The sequence below is a fragment of the Corvus brachyrhynchos genome, unplaced genomic scaffold (genome assembly GCF_000691975.1).
Source record: "Corvus brachyrhynchos isolate BGI_N302 unplaced genomic scaffold, ASM69197v1 scaffold310, whole genome shotgun sequence".
NCBI lineage: Eukaryota > Metazoa > Chordata > Aves > Passeriformes > Corvidae > Corvus > Corvus brachyrhynchos.
This window is the reverse complement of record NW_008236213.1, coordinates 2,118,067-2,139,067: the sequence shown is the minus strand read 5'-3', so window position 1 is coordinate 2,139,067 and position 21,001 is coordinate 2,118,067. Positions and strand designations below refer to the sequence as shown.

The following is a 21,001-nucleotide window of genomic DNA, read 5'->3' as shown; positions in this document are numbered from 1 at the left end:
GATTGCTTCCAGCATCAGTTCCAAAAGAGGAACATAGCATAAGCACTAACTTCTTCATATTTCTTTTACAAATGCCTCCAAGTACTGTCAGGAGCGAACTGACATAGTAATACCTTGGGAAGTGGATTACAGTGCATTCGATAATTAATTTTTAAGTCAGCAGCTTGCATTTAAGAAAGAGAAGCTCTGCAGGCTTACTCAAAAAGTTCAAGAGGACCAAGCATCTAGATTTCTCTTACAGCCAGCAGAATTATAGATATTTCTTTAGGGTATCATTTAGGTTGTGAGCTTAATGTGGATTGTGCTTGGAAGAATTTGTCTCTTTGCTGACTACAGAAGGAGTGAGTTTGGGAAGTAATGGCAAAGTCTTAGCAACTGCATGGAGTCTGAGGTTTCTTCACATAAGTGCAGGCTCATTTGAGTTTTGGACAGGAGAAAGGATCACTATCAGTAGTCTAGGGAGACTGGCTCTCTAGGCTAAAGTTAGTCTCTCCAAACAGTTTCAATTATTACCTCACTAATCCTCTTGGAGAAATGAGTCCTTTCCTATGCCTTTCCTATGCCTTTTGCATCCTGTAATAAGCAGACATACTCCCGCCCCTGATTCTATGTTCAACATGCCTGTAATTCTGCCTATGATATTACAAATTATGACTTCATAAGTTCATGGCACAGTGAAGGTGTTGGGTTTTATTTTTTTTTTTTAAAGAAATGTTAAGGAAACTATTGCATAGTTAATGCATATAACCACATTAATTTAGAGGAGCACTGAAATTTCTGTGGGTAAACTCTGTGTTTAAAACTATCCACAGGAAACACATTCTTACTCAGGAAGGCTACACATAAAACTATCCACAGGAAACACGTTCTTACTCAGGAAGGCTACACAATATACATGGTTTATCAGGACTATTATTAGAATCCAGATCTCCTGATTTCTCTGCTCACTGAATCATACTGTTTCTGAAATGTTAAGCATTAAAGTACATGGAGATGAATTGTAAGCTTCATAGGACTCAGGGCAACAAATACATGAAAGCTTAAACCTTTCTTTGTAAATCTTAAACTGGTTGAACAAGCGATGTGAAAGTCTTCCTAGGAGATAAAATAAGGAAAGAATATGATGTTCTTCCTTGCTATAAGTGGTAACTACTGCTATCAGCTACAGCACAGCAGAGAGGACCTGGAAGGGCAGTGGAGCAGGCTGTCACTCTGTGGTGACACACTGGCACCCACAGCCACTGCAGACTTTGCTCTGATAGACTTCATTGACTTGTTGTTGCAAACTCTGCACAATGTCAGCATGCCCTGTGTTACACTGCTTTGCAGTGACTTGTGAGTAGACTCATATAAGCAACGTTTGATTTTCTTTTTCTTGTGTTCTAAGCAAAATGTCCCCAAATAGTTATGCCATACAGGACAGTAGTGAAGGTTTCTGTCTTTTCTATAGAAGAAATCAGAAAGCTGAAAGATTAGTAATGTGTATGCCTGCCAATATTCCGGTTTTTATTCTAAAGCTTCTTTGTTGCATACCTGAGGAAGAAATGAATAAATATTAAGGCCAATGCAAGCACTCAGGTTATGAGCATGTGGGTACTCAATACTACATTTAATGAGGAAGGTAATTCTGAAATCAAATTCTGAAACCAAACACTCCCTACTGTATCATTTATGAAATATGTCTGACACTGAATTTTCTATTAAAAGCTTGCTACTTCCAATGTCTTCTTCAGAACTTTTTGTCCCCACTCTTATATGCCTCTTCAGTAGTCCAAAGAAGCTGGCATAATGTTTATGATGATATGAGATAGAAGAATTAGCTTGAAACAATTACAGAGTAACTAAAATTCTGCTGAGAGTATGGGTTAGTGCACATCTCTCACCCTGGTTCCAGTTGTCCTTTCTGATTGCCCAAATGCATTCTGAGATGCCTAAATTAGAAAGCTTTTACATGAGCTGATTTTCTGTAAGCCTTTATGTTAGGTTATGGTGTCTGTCTTTCTGTCTCAAATCAGCATGCAAAAGTGTTGTTCTTAGAATAATCACATTCAAAAAACCTCCACAGGCTCTCAAAATATTTAATTTTTTTTATTTTTAAAAAAACTTAGATGAAACACTCAAGGTTCTTTATTTTTGCCATCTTTATTTTTGCGACCAGGTAGAACTTTGGTCAGGTTTTCATGTTAATCTCTGAAATGTTCGTGAAAGCCTAAGGTGTACGTTTTATAAATGGAATCCATGATCTTTGAAGTCCCTAGAGCAAAGTAGGTTGCTCTTTAACAATATTCACTAATCTCTGCTTATTCAGGTGTTTTATATGGATTAAAAACTGCATTTTAAGGACTCAAATTTTGAAATGTTGATGGCATCCAGCAGGACCTTGACACAGTTAGGAGATGGGCCTCTGCAAACCTCATGAAGTTCAACAAGGCCAAGTGCAAGGTCCTACACCTGTGTCATGGCAATCCCAGACACACCAACAGGCTGGGCAGAGAAGTCAATGAGAGCAGCCCTGTGGGGAAGGACTTGGGTGTGATGGCTGATGAAAAATGCACCACGAGCAGGCAGTGAGTGCTCGCAGCCCAGAAAGCCAAGGGAATCCTGGGCTGCATCCAAAGGAGAGTGGCCAGAAGACTGAGGGAGGTTCTATCCCTCTGCTCTGCTCTTGTGAGACTCCACTTGGAGCACTGCATCCAGCTCTGGGGTCCTCAACATAAGAGGGACATGGAACTGTTGGAGCAAGTCCAGAGGAGGGCCAGGAGGATGATAAGAGGATTGAAACACCTGGCCTACAAAGACCAGCTGAGAAAGTTGGGGCTGTTCAGCCTGGAGAAGAGAAGGTTGTGTGGGGACCTCACAGACACATTCCAGTATCTGAAGGGGCTAGAGAGAGACGCTCTGACAGGAACTGGAGTGGCAGGGTAAGGAGGAATGGGTACATACTGAAAGAGGGGAAATTTATATTAGACACTAGCAGGAAATTCTTTATTGTGTGGGTGGTGAGACACTGGAACAGGTTGCCCAGGGATGTTGTGGGTGCCCCAACCCTGGTGCTGTTCAAAGCAAATTAGATAAGGCCCTGAGCAACCTGGTCTAGTGGGAAGTGTCCCTGGCAGTGGGGTTGGGACTAGATGATCTTTAATGTCCCTTCCAAACTTTAACATTCTATTATTCTAACTACTTACGATGATGTTGCATTAATAGTGAAAATTCAAAAAACTACAGAATATACTAATACTGGGGAAAAATCAAGACTTTATTTCAGAGGTATATATACTCACTATATAATGGTATGATAACTAAAAACTGGTAAAGGCAAAATGCTTTGAGTAAGTTTATAGGCATGGCAAAAGATAGCAACATATTTACAATAAAATAAATAGTTCAAGAATTTTATTAGATGTAAAACTTACTAAGTTTCTGTTTGGAAATATACCTACGGTGTCAAAACACAGTATTGTTATTGACCTCTTATTTCTTTCTTGTACAAATGAAGTGTCATTGTATTTTCACCATCTATTCATCACATTTTCTGAAAACAAATATTTTTAGTGGTATACTCAGGAATTGCCTGGGATTTTTAGAATTATTATTTATTGTTTTGGTACCAGTTACCAGTCATGTTTACATCCTCTTTTGCTACCAGAACTACTACTGGATACAAGAATCACAAAAAAAAGAATTAAACCTCTGTGATTTTCTTGAAGTTCACATTGAAGCATACACATTACTAATCTTTCAGGAAGATATTCTTCTTGAGCTTCATTAATACCTGGTATGAAAAAATCCAATAAAATCTGAATGTTTCAATTTTTTATGATAAAAGAGGCAATGAGATATTTCTTTTTTATTTTGAATTACAGATGGCATCTGTTCAAGATTCCAGATATGGCCAGAAAGATACATCTGACCAGAACTTCGATTACATGTTCAAACTGCTCATTATCGGCAACAGCAGTGTTGGAAAAACCTCCTTTTTGTTCCGATATGCTGATGATTCCTTTACATCTGCATTTGTAAGCACAGTTGGGATCGATTTCAAAGTAAAAACAGTTTTCAAAAATGAAAAAAGAATTAAACTACAGATCTGGGTAAGCTAAAAAATAATTCTGTGAATTAAGCAAAATGTAGTAGTTTTGATAGCATTTACACAATTGCAGGTTTGCATTGAGTATCATAAGCATTTTATATATAGAGAGAGAGAGCATGGGAATGAAATTGCAGTTAATTATTTCTTGTATAGTTTTTCTGTCTTGAATATTAGAGTGCAAACAGCATTTTTCAGGTATTGAATACAGTTATTTATCATGAACTAAATTCCTTTAGGAAATAATACAGGTTGATACATATTAATATCTGTGCAGTGAGCTATAAACACCTGTGCAATATGTAGACTATTGAAAGTAGTACATGTTATATCAAAGTACCTTGAAATACCAGTTTTAGGATCTGGTGTCTTCCCTTAAAAATTTTGAATTCATTTAGGAGCTATGACAGTGGATGCATAACAGAAGGCATAATTTTTTGTTCTGTCATCTGGATCACCTGAAACATCTTCCATCTTCTGCTGAGGAAGAAAACATGTGCAAAGAGACAGTGTTACCCAGGCATACAAAACCCCTTGCCCATATCCTAGAGACAGTAGAAAGATGCCCAGTGGAAAAAAATGAGATACCAGGGAATAGGTTTCCTTTTCCGCAAACTCTCACCAAAAATAAATAATAGCCAAAACTTATTCCATAGAATCACAGAATATCCTGAGCTGGAAGGGACCCCACTCCTGGCCCTGCACAGGACTAACCCAACTATCACTCCATGGGATAGTCCTGACATTCCTGTCAAAAGCTTCTTGAATTCTGGCAGACTTGATGCCATGGCCACCTCCCTGGGGAGCCTGTTCCAGCACCCAGCTAGCCTCTGGGTAAAAAACTTTTTCCTAATATTCAGCCTAAACCTCCCCTGACACAGTTTCATGCCATTCCCTCAGTCCTGTCACTGGTCTCCACAGGGAAGAGATCAGTGCCTGCCCCTCCACTTCCCTTCAAAAGGAAGTTGTAGCTGCAGTGAGGTCTCCCCTTGGTCTCCTCCAGGCTGAACAGGCCAAGTGTCCTCAGCTGCTCCTCATATGGCTTCCCCTCAAGGCCCTTCACCACCCTTGTGTCCCTTCTTTGGATGCTCTCTAATTTTTTTGTGTCCTTTTGTATTATGGTGCCCAAAACCACACACAGGACTTGAGGTGAGGCTGCCTAGTGCAGAGCGGAGTGGGACAATCCCTTCCCTTGCCTGGCTGTGCCTGGTGCACTCCAGGACATGATGGGATTTAGGACAGATTCACTGATGCTTACATCTCATCATTCTTGGGTGATAGGGTGATACTAAAAGGTGAAGGAGGAATAGCGTGACCTTTAATAATGAGGAGTTTAAGCTTCAGGTCCTCCTGGGGTGCTTGAGGATTTTGAGCAGTGTTTCCTTTGTGAGACATTTGTAACAGCCTTAAACCCCAGATTTCCTGGTTTTTTTTCCATGAGTACAAATAATTTCAAGTTCGTTTATTGATGGGCAGCCATTAAGCCTCAGAAAATCTTGGTTCAAGTCTGACCAGTTCATCAAATATGATTTAAACAGCAGATAAATTTAATATTTTAATATGGCACAAAGGATAATTTCCCAGGGTTTTCTAGGCTCTTTCTCATTAGGCTTCAGCCCTTGGTATCTCAAATAATTTATTGTTCTGTGCCCCCTAGAACTGGAACATAGACTTTTTGCCTCTCTACCTTTTTAAGCATAGGTTATCACTATTATCATCAGTATAACAGTGGTACATGCTAGGTAACTATATATTCCATGAATATAAAATGTGATATATAGATATAGATATAGATATAGATATAGATATAGATATATATAAAACACTTCAATATCATGCTGGTTTCATTGTAGTAGTTTAATGTAGGAGATCGCGTTGACATTGCCTTATTATTTTTTTATAATGGAGCAATAAAATTGTGTTGATATTGTAGTTTTTACACAATTCTAATCACCAAGTATCCATTACAGTAGATTTTATTGTTCATGTCTTTCCTAGCAAAAGCAGCAATGCTAGTTTAAAATGTTGTCATGTGATTAGTTTGACACCAGTATATGTTTCTCCTCTCCATGTCACAAATATGTGTTTGGCTCAAAGCCATCCAGTGATCTAGATGTGTTCAGGTCTATCCCTAGCATGGATGGGATGTAGCAGCTGTATTCTTCCCAATTCTAGAAAAATGTGTTTTGTGTTGTTCTTTGCATGGCATTAACATCAGAGTCGAAACAGGCTCTGACAGTGCTTGCCTGAAAAAACTTGCAACCAAAATGGTTGAAACAAACCCAAGAGCTCTGTATCCCTTAGGAAAGAGGAAACAGAGGCTCAGAGCATAGAAGAGACCTTCCTGCTTCATGAAGAGTCTTGCGCAAGGATATAGGGTTAGAGACAAGACTTAAATTCACACTTCCCTACGAAAGGTTTTTACCAGCCATCGCTTTGTCTTTGTGTCAGTGGTTATTTGGGTTTTTTTCCCCCTAAATTTCTAATGCCAGTTCTTAAAAGGCCTTGTCATTACCAAATTAACTCAAATTGCAACAGCTCACTTATTGTCTCTGCTTTTTAGATGGAGTGTTTTCTGTTGGAGCATTGTGTTCCAATTAAGCTTGCTAGTAAATCCTTTGATTGTTGCACCTCTGAGACCTTCAATAAATTCAGTAAGGGATCTCAGAAAGCTATTCTAGTGCACGAAATCTGAAATAGAGCACTATTACTCGATTTCCTAAGTTACATGAAGAGCAGAATTGTTCTTAATAGGCATCGTCTATATATATAACTTGTGTCTGTATCATACGATACTTGGTTATTTTTATTGGTTAAGAAAATAACTTTCTAAAGTGAATAGTGCTCTTGCAATATCCATTTCCATTTCATTCATTCATTTATGAAAGACAGTTTATATTCAATAGAATATAAAATCAAATGAATCATAGTGAGTGTGATTTGATGTTAAATCTCAGTAGAAACAGGAGCTTGTAACACTTGTATGAGGTTGTAACACTTCCCTCAAAATCAGCAACAAACTATTTGGTGACATAATGTGATAGCTGATGTTCAGCATATAAGAAATAAAATATTATTGAAAGTCTCACAGTTTTTTAAAGTCAGAAGACTGGAAATGGAACTTTAAAATGTGTTCTGAATGACAAAATCAGAACCAAATCACTTTTGCTATGCACTTAAGAGAAGAAATACATGGAATGATGCTGCTCTGCTATTCTTGCTTGACAGTAAATGCAGAAATATGTAAATAGGAATGCTGTTAAGTCTCTAAAATTCCCTAGCTAGACACACAATTGATCCAATCCAATATGTCCTGTTACAATATTGCACATATTCTTCTAGGTTAAAGTTCCTGTTTAATAGTGCTTTCAACAAGCTACATTGTGTTCAGCTTGAAGCCTGTTGGAGCTTGCAGATTCTGTCAGAGTAAGATTCTCATATGCTTCACAGTGAAGGTTACAAGTTTGTTTAAAGTCAGCATGGGCACTCAAGGAAGCAGAGTCATTATTTAATAATAAAATTCACAGTATGATTATCACAGATGGACTAGGAAGGGTTATCAGATTGAGATAGGTGCTGTCTGGGATGCTGTGCAAGTCTTTTGTTTGTTTGAGTTTTTTTCTTGCTTGGAGGTAATAGCGTCTTATTCTTGAACTGCCTTCTTTCATTTTTCTGTAAGGGAGGTTGGGGCTCCATCTAGTCCTTGCTGTAGTATCATTTTCATATAGTCAGAATGAGCCTACTGGGAGCATTTTGCTGGGAGCATTTGCTTCTTTTCCTTCTGAGCCAAACACCTTCTTTCCACAATAGTTACTACTGGAATTGAAAGACGTTCAGAGTTCAAGTGCTATATTGATTAGTGGTAGCACATTACCTTGTCATAGGACCACCATCTGGCCCCAAAATTTTGCTTCACAGCACATTATAACTGTGACATTCTGCTATGGACATCAGGAGGACAGAATACTAACATGCCTCTTACCTTTTAGAGGACAGCAATCCAAAAATATTGTGCTTTACCTAAAAGATATTGATTTCTCCATTTAAATTATACAAAAATTTTGTAAAGGAGTTTTGTCTGTATGCAGCACATACAGACAAAAGATAAAAGTCCATTAAGGGACTTTAGGATATTTCACAGTCTAAAATAATAAAAAGTAATATATTTTTTCCTCCATTTGGTTTGAATTAGTAATATTAAAGGGAAGAGCTGGAACTAGAAGGCTATAAGATTTTTTTACTTTCAAACTTACATTGAATTAAAAAAAAGACTTCTCAATATTAATTTAGACAACAATACATTCTAACTAAAATTATTAAAAGCTCAAAGGTGTGTAAATCAGAAAATAAAAATAAGAACCTTTTAAATCTATCTGTACCAGTGGTGGTATAAAGCCTTGCATTACTTTTGTGAACTGTCAATTGTATAATACAAATAACATTCTGCAAGAGTTTATAGACAAACTATAGGCTTATTTGGACAATAGAATTTGTTAGCTAACATGTCAAAATAAATCACAGAACAGGGAGAAAAAAATAAGGAAAAATAAAGTCCAGATACTGGCTCCTAGAAGAAAGCATAAAATTTGCAAAGGCAAGTCAACATATTTAACTGAGAGCTTATCCATACCTCATCTTTGGCTTATTTTTAAAATTTACTTGATCAGAACTCTCACTAACTTCAAACTGATCTCAGTACAAATTTTGTCTGAGAATGAAGTATCAAATTTTCCCTCTGTGATCTGTTTATTGCACAAAAAAGTTAAACTGTATTCATGCAGCCATATCCGATTGTAGCACTTTGGTGCAAATATCAAGTAAGAATACTGTGCTGCCTTTTACTTCTTATATAGCTTTTCCCTGAGTCTAGCCATAGACTTCAGGGACTAGGTGCAATAATCACGTAGAAAGATATCCTTTTAGTGAAGACAGGAAAAGAGCTGCTTGTGTCAGCATATCCTTCATAGAAGTGTTTGTGACAGTTTCATTTGATAGCCAAAATGTTGCTTCCTTTACATCAACAGTTTCTATAAATCATCAGAGGGCTTAGGAACTTAGTGAAGACTAGGTTTTATAAGCTGACTGAGAAAATGCAATGTCATCATTCAATAATTAAAACTACTGTAGCTGTTAAAAAAAATCTATAAATACTAGGCACCTGATTTTTCCTCTACAAGCTTCCTAACAGTCCTTTAGCAGTGAGAAGAATTCAGATTAAGAAAGTGTGTGTGTGTGTTTGTGAGTGTGTGCATGCACGCGCATGTATGTTAGAAGGCTCTGTAGGAGTACCAGTATGCATGAAAATTGCCTTGATATTGAAGTCTTTGGGGGAGTATCCTGCACTGACTTAAAAGTGTAGAGGCAGTGCAATATTTCAGAGATACCTGACTGACTGGGGCTATAAGAATCAGTTCAAGAATCACTAAATACACTGGTTGAGTAGAAAGTGAAAGCTGAAGCAGTAAAAGTGGAGATAGGAGTAGCATGTGGAGAAAGAGCATAGCAAATGTAGCAAATGTTTCATCACAGGATTTTCAGGTCCTGACTTTGTCACATCTGTCTCATCTAAGTGTTTCTAATTCCTGTGATAGCCACTGCAAAGTATATTTCATTATTCCTTTTTCAGCTGCTGGTGACAATATGTAGCTGCTGCTTTGAATACACAATCTTTTCAGATGAGGATAGTAAATCTAGTATTGAAAATGAAACTTCCTCATCTCAGCATGAAAACCAAATGTGTCTACTGTTATACATCAGACAAAGTGATTTGAAGAGAGTAATATAGAACCATAGAATGTGCTGAGTTGGAAAGGACCCATCAGGATCATGAAGTCCAACTCCTGGCCCTGCAAAGGACACCCCAAGAGTTACACCATGTGCCTGAGAGCATTGTCCAGATGGTGGTGTGACCACTTCCCTGGGGACCCTGTTCCCATGCTGGAATTTGAGACTTCTCTGGATCCAGCTGTATTAGCAAATGAAACTTTCCAAGACTGTCCTTGGGCACTGCTATTCAGCTGGAATGGAATAGCTTTTGTCCATGTGTTTAAACTCTTTCAGTCTCTGAAAGAGAATGGACATATCCAGATCTTATATTGGGAAGGTCTCTGTCCTTTGCTAAGTCCTGTACTCTGCCCAGGAACTGTTAGTGCTTGCAAGCCTGGGTCAAAACCATGCGACAAAACATGCTGGCAGTTTCACAGCATAGACAGATTTGATAGCCTTGAAATGCTTCTTGGCACAACTTAATTTGCTGTTACAGACATGGCCTGAAAGGGCAACAGCTCCAGGCAGACATGGGTGGGGCTGACCTGCCCACTGTGATAAGCAATGCAATATGTTCACAAATTTTGGACTGTTACAAGGTCCTAAAGGAACCATTCCTTTAGGAATTCCTGAGAAAAGATGGTTAATGAGGAATGAAGTTGTGACAGACAGAATGCAATCTCTTTCTGGACTTTTCCTGTTAGTTGAAACAAGGCAAAATTCTGGGAAGCATTCAACAGGTGAATGCTATCCAATTATACTTGGATATGGGTTGCCTAAACTATTTCCTTTCTCCTCCTTTGCTTATTTCTACACAATATGAATCTTTGAAGAGCCTGAAAGTTTTGGGGTAGGATCCTGTTTTCATAATGCTATATTATTTCATGTGGTGTCTCTTATATGCTCATTGAGAGTACTTCCACATATGTGCAAGTCATCTTTGGTATATTTTATTTCTCAGAAATATTGGCATTTACTAATCATTATTTTTCCTTAATTTTTTACCCTTAGTTTTTTTACCCTTACTTTTCATAGCGTCTGGAGTTGCCAACAACAGATATTGAAAACTTGTACAGTCAAAGGAAAGCCTGTTATAGTACAGAGAGAACTATTGTATTCAGATCTGTCAGACAAACACCAGTTTTTAATCTCTGTGTAGCTTTAAGGGAGTCTTAGTTAATTTCAGAAGTTGTATATTTTCTGAATTTGGAGATTATTAGTGTTCTCTTTACCTAGCCCTGTTTTTTCTGTATTCTGTTTCCTGTACTTGTTTTTCTGTTTATATTAAAGTTGCACCCATGGATCCAATGCAGCTACAATTTTCCATCATCTTAGGTAAGTAGCCAAGAAAGAAATTGTTGAATAGTTCGCTATCAGCCATTCAAGTGGTAATGAACAGGTAGGAAGTAGAGATAGTGCTTACCTAAAAGGAAAAAAGACAGTTTGTCTTTTCTCTAAACTTTAGTACATACTGGTAATTTATATAATCTATATAATGTATAAAAATATAAATAACTAGTGTAGCCTAAACATTAAAGGCATCAGAGCAGAGGGAAATATAAGCAGAGACTGGAAAGATAAGATGTGTGCTCCTGTTCAAAGTTTTACTCCATTGCTCATACAATGACACAGGATGTGAGACAAAGCACCAAGAATCTGAGTGAAAATGGGAGCAAGAGTTTACGAATTAGGGCATCATAACCAATGTGAAAAATCAGAAACAGTAACAGATACTACATGTGATGGTTGGTATTATTTCTTTGCATATCACACTGCAAAAATGCTAACAGATATGATACTACAGTCCTTTACTGGAAAACCCAGAACTGTACTCATTAAAAATTTTTTGCAAGAAATGCTGTCTTGGGAACTATTCTGTGTATAAAAATGTAGATGCATCCACTATAAACAATACAGATCTTGTAAAACTAATTGTATTTCTTGTGTGGAACCAGGGTTGAGTCTTCAGTACTGAAGACGACCTTGACAATGTAAAAGGCATGTTCAGTTCAGACTTCAGTGCAAAGAGCACATGCTTTACATTTTGTGGGACAGGCCATGTTGGCCAGTGATTGTACTTTTAAAATTCATATGCTGTTTATTTAAAGTGTAGCACTGGATGTTCAAATATTCATAAGATATTACAATTTTATTGCTATCAAAAAAGTGCCTCTCTTGAGGGTTTTAAACATGGTCTTTAAACCCAACTCAAAAAAAAGATGGTGACTGTAAGTTCAGCACCCTCTCTAGGCCACCCCGTGTCCTAATCCTGCATGCTTGCTCTAAAATGCACATCAAAGTGGTTGCAAATTCCTGGCCTCAAATAGTTTGGAGAGGAAATGTGAGGTAAATGTCAGTTCTGCAACTGCAACCAGCAATTAAGTTCCACTATTTTTGTCAATGTTTCAACAGTTTTTTGGAAGCCTTCTGTAGAGTCTTGGGTCAAAGATTTCACTCTTTTACAAAGTTCTGTGCTTTACAGAACCCTCCAATGCTTACATCACATTGCTGAACTTCAAATATTCTTTGACAAAGACTCCTGTTATTAGTAAAATGATACATCTGTATTCAGAAGTACATATTAATTGGAAAGAAAAGGTGTCATTTAGCGTAATTGAGATTCCAAATAAGGCTTATCTCACTGTTTAAGTTGAAGCTGATGTGGGAATTCTTTAAGAGAAACTGAGCTAGTGTAAGATCCTTTCTAGAACACTTTTCTGTAGTGTGTCTTAGGCAGTTTTCTTCATTGGACTCCAGGAAAATGCATCCTTCCATGTTTTAGGCCAACAAATCATCAAGCTGCCAGACTTCAGGTAATTGCATCTCCCCATAACCTGTGACCAGGCAGTCTGGTATAACATTTTTTCAGCTGCCTTTGCCTTCCACATAATGATCTGCAAGTCACCAGTGGAGGAACTGTCATGAATCAGCACTTACATACATGCAAACATCATATAAATGTTATGTAGGCTCCCTAAAAGCTGGTAATGAGAAAAGGAAAGAGAAGATAGGAGAGTATTTCATAGATAGGTATCTGAAGATCAAGATTTTGGTGAGTTTTTTCAAATGAGGAGTCAGGGTGGGAAAGAAGTCAGGGTGGGAATGATTTTGCTGTGACAGGGATCTGGATCAAGAACAGTTACACTCGATTAAATCTGAAAAATACACTATTTTAATTGTACAAGCTCAACAGAACTCAGAGAAATCTGACAGTGTACTTTAAACTGTCAATGTAACTTATACTTCGAAGCTATTATTTTTATAAACTAAGACTATTTGTAAAATTAATGTTGACAGCATTCTGTAAAGTGAAATCAGCTGTGCTTTCAGGTCCTGTGAACCACTTTAGCAGCAAATTTATAACATCTATATAGTTATAATGAATCTACAAAGAAAAAAAAAAAAAGCAGCCCATGCAGGCTCTTTGCTGAATTTTAATAAGATTCATGTTGTAGATTAGAGCAAAATGTTGCACTCTTGCTGTGCAGTTGTTGCGTTGAAATCACAGGACCAGAGGCTTGGACAGGAGCCATAATGTAAATACCATGAAAATGGGAGTGTAGAGATATTATTTAAAGCTCACTTTTGCCCTCTCCTGCTGCTCAGTGCAAGCTGTTTCCCAGTGCTATGTTAGAACAGCTTGAAGTCGTTCTGAAATTATGCTGGGTTGAAAGGGGCACAAGTGACTGAGGGAAGATAGAGGGGTCGCACAAAAGGAGCTCATTTTTATTTAATGCTAGTCAATTTGCATTTTGTTCTGGAAGTAAGTTTAGGTGCATTTTGTAAGAGCTCAGAGACATCAGGGTCTTTGTGTCACATGAGGGTGTTTATAGTAGCTTACATATATTATGGGCAATGCATGCAGATCTTACATGTGAAATTATGATATCAAACAAAACAGCATCTCTGGAGAATTTAGCTCTGTATTTACATTGCTATTTCTTGGTCAGATAAGAAAAAGCAGTTAGTATATCAGTTCCTTTTTCTTCTATTAGAGAAACTGCTTTTTCCACTTTCTTTTCAGTGTAGTTGAGGGCTAATCTCCTTCAATCTTTCCTGAATAAACATATTGTTCTTTTGTAATCATCTTGGTATTTTCTGGTTTAACCCAGATTGTTTTATTACTCACTCTTCATAAACAAATTCTTTCCCCAGTTTTTACCTGTTAGGACTTTATTTATTCATTAATTGCAGTTTGAGAAATACAGAGAATTTTACATCAATTAATTCAGTCAGTAACTCAGATGGAAGTTGTCAATGGTGTAATTTGCTGAGTTGTTTACTCTAAAATTAGTGTGGTATCTATCTATCTATATATATATGATGGTATCTATACATATATATAAAGTTCTTACTTTTCTGCCCATCAGGTTATTATTTATGTGTATTTATAAAAAGAAAAAGAAATTTAGGTCTGCCACAGGAAATGAGTTTTTCTGTTGTGACAGCAAGAATGATACTCAGTGGGCATTGTTGCCCAAGATAGATTAGATGCTATTGACTTTGGTTTATTTTATTTGGAAATAAAGCCCACTCTGCAGAAAAGAATATGAAGTAAACTCTCATAGGGGTTTCTGGTTTTCCTTTATAGATGGTTTGGTTTGTGATGGTGACTAGCAAGGCCTATATTTGTTTGTCTTAATGTAGCATTCCAAAATGAGCTGAGCTAAATAAAAAACAACACCTAGATATTTAATGTCTCAGAATTCTATATTCAGCTACAATTAGGACATGTACTTTCTGCAGTGTACTGAAATCTTCTGCGACTGCTTATATCTGATCTCTTCTCCAAAAGATATTCAAATTCTAGTCAACTTACAAGACTTCTTAACAGCCATTAGTGCAATTTACTTCAATTGCAATTTCTTTGGAGAATTCTGTGATTAGGATTTTTAGATTTTGGTGGATATGATCACACATGATATAGTATGACATATGCTAACAGTGAAGTAAAAAGGTGAGAGTTGAAGTGTGAGAACATCTCAGCTGGCTGGGTGCAAATGTAAGATTCTTCAACTGTATGAACAAAAGAATCAAGGTAATTTGCTGGATGACACTGACTATAGTAGTGGAAAGAAGAGTGGGTGAGGACCTAATGACAAGCTGTTTTGACAGGAGAGGACATCAGACTTAAAATGCATTGTGGAAAGGTTTTAGGACTCAAATAGTTGGTAAACTTAATACATAGTACATATATGCTAATAATGATTGTAAATGATGGCAAGTGGGAACGTGTTAACAGTATAGAAGAGGATCACTGTATTGTACATTAAAAAAAACCCTACTAACTTTCAAGTGTCAGGTAATAGAAATGGAATTTTGTTTAACAATACCAAATTGGACACTTTGGGAACAAGAATAAGAAATTACTTTTTAAATTATAAGTTCTTTATTTAACAACCACTAAATAAAGGCACAAAAATGAAAGCATTCCTACTAACCATCCAAGGAAAAACAGTTAATATGCATGTGCCTGGTGAAGTATTTTCAGAGGAAATGGGACTATTTCATGATCTACTGCACTTGAGATAGTTTGTATAGAGAAAGAAATTCAAACTGACAACAGGTGAAGAAAAAACCCTATTGTATTACATAGAGGAACTAAAGGAAATAGAAGGAGACAAATAATGTGAGTTTTTTGACTCCAGAAAACAAAGGCAAGACTAATACTTTCTTTTTTTGTAAAGTTTATGGTTTGGTTTGGTTTGTTTTTTTTTCCACAAACACATTTAATTTTTTCCAAAATGCACAATCCTCCTTTGAGAAACTGTTCAGATGAAAAAAAAATGTGTAAGCAGGCCTGTTACTTACATGATGTCAATGTGCCGAAGAAACCTGTAACAAGTGAACAGGATATGCCCTGATCATCTGTATGATGAAGGGCATTCAGACAGAGGCTTCATGGATTGACTTAGAAAGCTTGTGTGGGTTTGGACTGACGAGTGGCACTTGGTCCTTTCTGAATGCTCACAATTGCTACTTCCCTAATCTTGTATGACATTTTGAATATGGAAGTAGTCTGTATACAGTGCCTGAAGGATTCAGGTATTTGTCTTGCTTCTTGTCCATGAGCCACCAACCTTTTTTCTGCTCTAATTTAGACCAACTTCCTTTCAGAATGTCCATCTGTCAGATACTAGTAATGCTTTCTTTTCATAGCACTCTACTTCTGGCAGTTTAATTTATTGAGGGGGTCAAAATAGTGCCAGTAGTTGGCTGCATCCCCTAAGGTAGAGCTGGTGGCATGTAGCAGAATCATAACAGAAGCAAGCGTGTTCAACAGGAAATGAATTTGGTCTTTGGACACGATGTATCTGGTAGACAAAGAAGCTCACTAAACAGCTGCTGAATGTGAACATCTTTTACCATGTTGCAGGTAGTATGGAACTTACCAAGGCAGAAAGACATTAAAAAGATCATATAATGGCAAGGGGGGTTATAGTAGCTTTGACTGGGAAATGGAAAGGCTGGGATAACCAGTATTGTGCTAATTAGAGGGCAAGAGAGAAAACGAAAAGAAAGATGTGATGGAAGCATATATGAGGAGTCCTGTGAAAATGAATGTCAAACCTGAAGCAAAATAGTAGTTAGCAGCCTGAAGGATGAAAAGACTTTACAGAAAAGTTAGATAGTCCAGGACAAATGCCTCTATGCTGAGAAAATGAATACCATTATGATTGTGCAGAAACAGGAACATTAAGCTAAGTGGAAGAAGCAATGATAGAAGATGGCATTTGTACATGGAAGAAGCAATGATAGAGGGCATTTGTACATAACACTCTTAATTGGACATCAGCTCTGGAGATGAAACTTACATATACCTATAGCTAAAACTTTTTTCTTGCTTTAATTGAAAGGCTAAGGCACTCTAAAGAAATGTCCTGTTTTAGACCAGCCATCATAAGAGCTGGTCTGTATGAGAAGAATGAGCCTGTGATTTTAAATGGATAGAAAGAAGAAAACCTGGAATTCTTCATATATTTTGTCAGTCCTATACATATAGATAAGAAATGGAACTTCTTGGTAAAAGTTTATGTGAATTAAGAGAAGTCTGGGCAAACTTGTCTTAAGAGATACTCACTGAGAGTATTTATAGAGATAGAAACTACTTCTAGCTCAGGAAATGTCAGAGCTGTTTGTGGTTGGAGGTTGGGGGGATGTTAAAAAGGACTATCATATATATCCACCTTGTTGCAATTTCTCATAATATTTAATGAGCAGTATTAGAGAGGATACCAGCTAGCTATAATGCTTTTCATTTGATCCAGCAAGACTGGCTGTACATACATGTTTATTAGCTGCAAAAGAGAGAAGTTCATTGCCTTCTCTCAGGAGAAGCTTCCCTGCTTTTTATGAAGCTGTATTTCCTAGCAAGACAAGTGCAAGATAATTCAGTGATGGCCATTTTAGTGCTCAGGCCTCTGTTATATATGAGTCTTAATACTTTGAAAATAACAGGATCCAGGGAAATAGGCAATTTTCCTGCCTGTCCCTTGCCACAAGGATTTTTAAGAGCTGTGTGGTAGTAGCTCACAAGTGATCACAGAAGAGGTTGAAGATAAGGCAGGGCAGGACTGCAGTCTTCTTGTTCCACTTTGGTGAAGGATGTGGAGTCAGGAACTGGGTGGATTCCAGAAAATCTTCTGGTAATACTCATGCTTTGATTCCCATTTTTAAATATTGCTAAGAGCTAGATTTTGTATTTTGTCATTTCAGATAGATTACATACTAGCTTTCTTTTGATAAATTTCTTTTTTCTTCTTTTGTAGTATCAGATATCACAGTCTATTTCTATCTGAATTCCTTTAGAAATTCCTGTCTCCAATGCAGTGGTTCTTAGCCATTGCTTTTTGGGCCAGTGGTGTCCTGCAGGACAAGCAGACATGGTCTGTGGAAGGAACGCAGATATAAAATACATTCTCACACATGGAAGTAAGGAAAGAAAATGAGGGAAAAATAGTAGTTTGTATGATTAGCCCAACTAGTACACAAAAAAACTAATACACTAGCCTAGTGTATTTGGCCAGAAATAAAAACTCATGTGGGGCATCCTGGAAAAATAAGTTGAGTAACCTTGACTTGGAAAGCCCTGTTTTTCTTCTGCAAACATAGGAGCACTACTCTCTCCCACTCAGCTTGCAATGACCATTCTCTCTGGAGCTCTTAGTTTATTTTATCTTCCTCCTTTGTATAAAGGGGTTCACTCTGACCACAACACAGCCCTTGGGACCTAATTCTGTAATACTTTTCATTTTGTGTTGTCAGTTAGAAAGTGAAATAACATTACATGACTTTCCTTCTCTCTGTATAAAAGGATAAATGAATATGTACACCTTCTTTAGGAATGGAAGGTATTCAGGCTAGACTGAGTTAGGTGTGGATCAGGAGACTGTTGTCTTTTGAACATATTTTCCAAGATGTTAGGGGCTGTCTCTGTTGACAGTGATGAACATACATTCATCTTAAACAATTTTGTCTCCATTCAATCCCTGTGCAAAGCAATTTTGCCAGCATACAGTATGCTGCCACACCAAGGGTCTCAAACATGAAGTGAAACAGGGGTGCAGCATGACTGTCCTTGCATTTCTGAGTTTGGGGAGTTTTTTATTTGACCTTTTGCTTTTTTACCTGGTTTACTTACATCTAGTGTAGTGAGAGCATAAAGAGTACCCAGTAAATTAGGCTTGCCCTAATGTACAGCCCAACTCAGATAAATTGCTGAATGCAAAAGTAAATTTCTTTTTTTTTCCCCCTTGTGCACATAAGTTCTTAGAAAATGAGGTTGTTCTGCATGCCAGGAGAACTCCCTTCCTAACAGATTTTTTCTTCTGATTATGTAGAAGAGAGACTGGGTTAGTGCTGTGCCCAAATATAACTTTCAACAGACCAAAATAAGTGCATGTCTCTTGTGAGAACTCGATTTTCAAAAGAAGCACTCACCTTCTACTATGGTATTTCTCTTGGAAACATACAGTTAAATCCAGTGATATAGGAATATCTTCTTTAGTGGGGTTATAAACCTAACCTATGGCCTATTTAGAATGGAATTTTAAATGCTGAAAGTTTCTTTTCTTTTACAAATTTTTACCCACATAAAATGCCCATTAGTATATGTTACATTGTTTTGTGTCATTGAATATAACTACAAACCTAAGTAACAGAGGATTTTTTTTTCTGAATGTCTTAAGGATTTGGTTAGTACAAAGGTTTTCAATGTGGTTGACTGTTTCATAGTTTTTGATCATACATAGTTTATAACAATAGAACAAATCTTCCTCTATGGCAAATAATTTCCAAGACTGAGAGAACTAATCACTGTGATTCATCCCCTTGGTAACCCAAATTGTATCTCAAGGACTGCCAGACTTTTATCATTTTGGAGATTAATAGGCTCTGTTTTCTGTTTCTGAAAGAGATTTTGTGGTTGGTCTTTGAGTAGGTTAGGGAGGAACAAAATAAATTTAATGGCTTTTAATGTCTTTGAAAGTCTTAATTCAGGTGATTGACTGTACTTCATCTAGAACCAAATCACCTGTAAATCTGATTTAGCCATTACCATCTACGTGTTGTGACTGTTGTGATTGAGTCAACAGCCACACTATATCAACGCTGACTTCTAACTATAACATCAAAAAAATTTTCTCTTACACAACTAAATTTTTTCCTGGACCTATCTGATGCAATTTCCACTCAGATTTCTACATCTGGTAAATTTTTGGACAGAACTTCCAAACCTGATGATGTTCACTTCTGAGTAATTCAAACAAAAAAGCCTTCAGAAAATGAATACAGTAGCAACTTCCCATTTTTTCTGTTCTGAAGTTGTAAGTAACTGTTACATGTAGGGACAAGTTTTCGATTGGTGCAGAGTTGGTTCTCAGTGTTACCCCAAAGTGAAAAGAGCCAAGTTAACAAACAAGCTTCATTAGATGGAGATACTTAAAATTAGAAAGTGGCAGAAAGGGAGGTAATGTAGAAGTGGAATCAGAAACTTAAGGTCTTAATAAGCTAAGATTTAGGTATCTGTCCAAAGCTAGTAGTCAACCATGGTTCTATAACTGGTAGCCAGAAATATTTATCTTCAGAAGATCCTTTGTTCCGTACTAAAATGCATGTCTAAAACAAAAGAGAATCTAAAAATTTTTCTGGAAATATATGTTCTGTTGAACAGAGAGAGAAGTGTGCATAAGTATAGTAAAATAGATGGCTATTTTTTTTGATGGCTAAATCACACCTTTATCAGCTGAAAAAGCCAGAACAGCCAGTGGGTGAGAGATTAATTTCAGTTTAGTCATGGCTTTTCAGAATTTTAGCAAAAATTGGTATGCTGTAAAGTGATGACCACCAGAACGCTTTGGGCAGATTATGAGTAGCACAAATGACATTATGGAGACAGACATGAACCAGTGAATCAGTATTATGAATGCAGAACCCTCCTTTAGCTGGATGCCATTGCTGAGATGATGCCATATTAAGGTATTTTTTATTTATTAGAACCAGGTGCCTTTGTTCACATTCTGAATTTCACTGGCTGGTGAAAAAAAGGATTTTTTTCAGAAGGAATACTAAGATGGATAGTAATTATCAGTCAGGAAAGTTTAGAGTTTAAAGACGTGAATATGCCAGCTTTGTTAATTTTTCAGAAATGGTTTCAGTAAAAGCATAGCCATCAAGGCAGAAATTTCAAGCAAAACAACCAAAATATTGTCTGAATTTTATTTTAATCATGGATGTATATTGAAAAACCTTTGTGGCAGAATCTAGAATATTCTAGGAAATCCATACTGTTTTGGTCCAGGAAATGGTGCTGATGCTACATTTTTACAAATACACACCAATTTATTTTGGTGTGAGGTTGTATTTTCCAGTCCTTTGAAGATAGGTTGTACTACCTGTTTCAGGCTGATAGGTTCTGTTCACCACTAATACAGGTGTTTATAGAATCATGGAATATTTTGGGTTGGGTGTTCAGGAAGAGATCTTAAAGATCATCTAGTTTCAACACTTCTGCCATCGAGAGGGACACCTTCCACAAGGCCAGGTTGCACAAAGTTCCATCCAGCCTGCTCTTCAACACTTCCAGGAATGGGGATCCACAGCTTTTCTGGGCAACCTGTTCCAGTGCTTCACCATCCTCTTTCCAAAGTA

The 21,001-nt window shown here is 37.1% G+C and overlaps 1 protein-coding gene across 1 annotated transcript in view; it reads left to right on the top strand.

Annotated features, from left to right (window-relative positions):
* The first annotated feature begins 3,863 nt into the window (after window positions 1-3,863).
* The window catches only part of RAB3C (RAB3C, member RAS oncogene family), a 109,130-nt gene continuing 91,992 nt past the window's right edge, over window positions 3,864-21,001 (top strand). Inside the window, exon 1 of the mRNA XM_008642947.2 lies at window positions 3,864-4,091. Within this exon, the coding sequence (XP_008641169.1) occupies window positions 3,864-4,091 (228 nt within the window). The remainder of the gene's footprint in view (window positions 4,092-21,001) is intronic.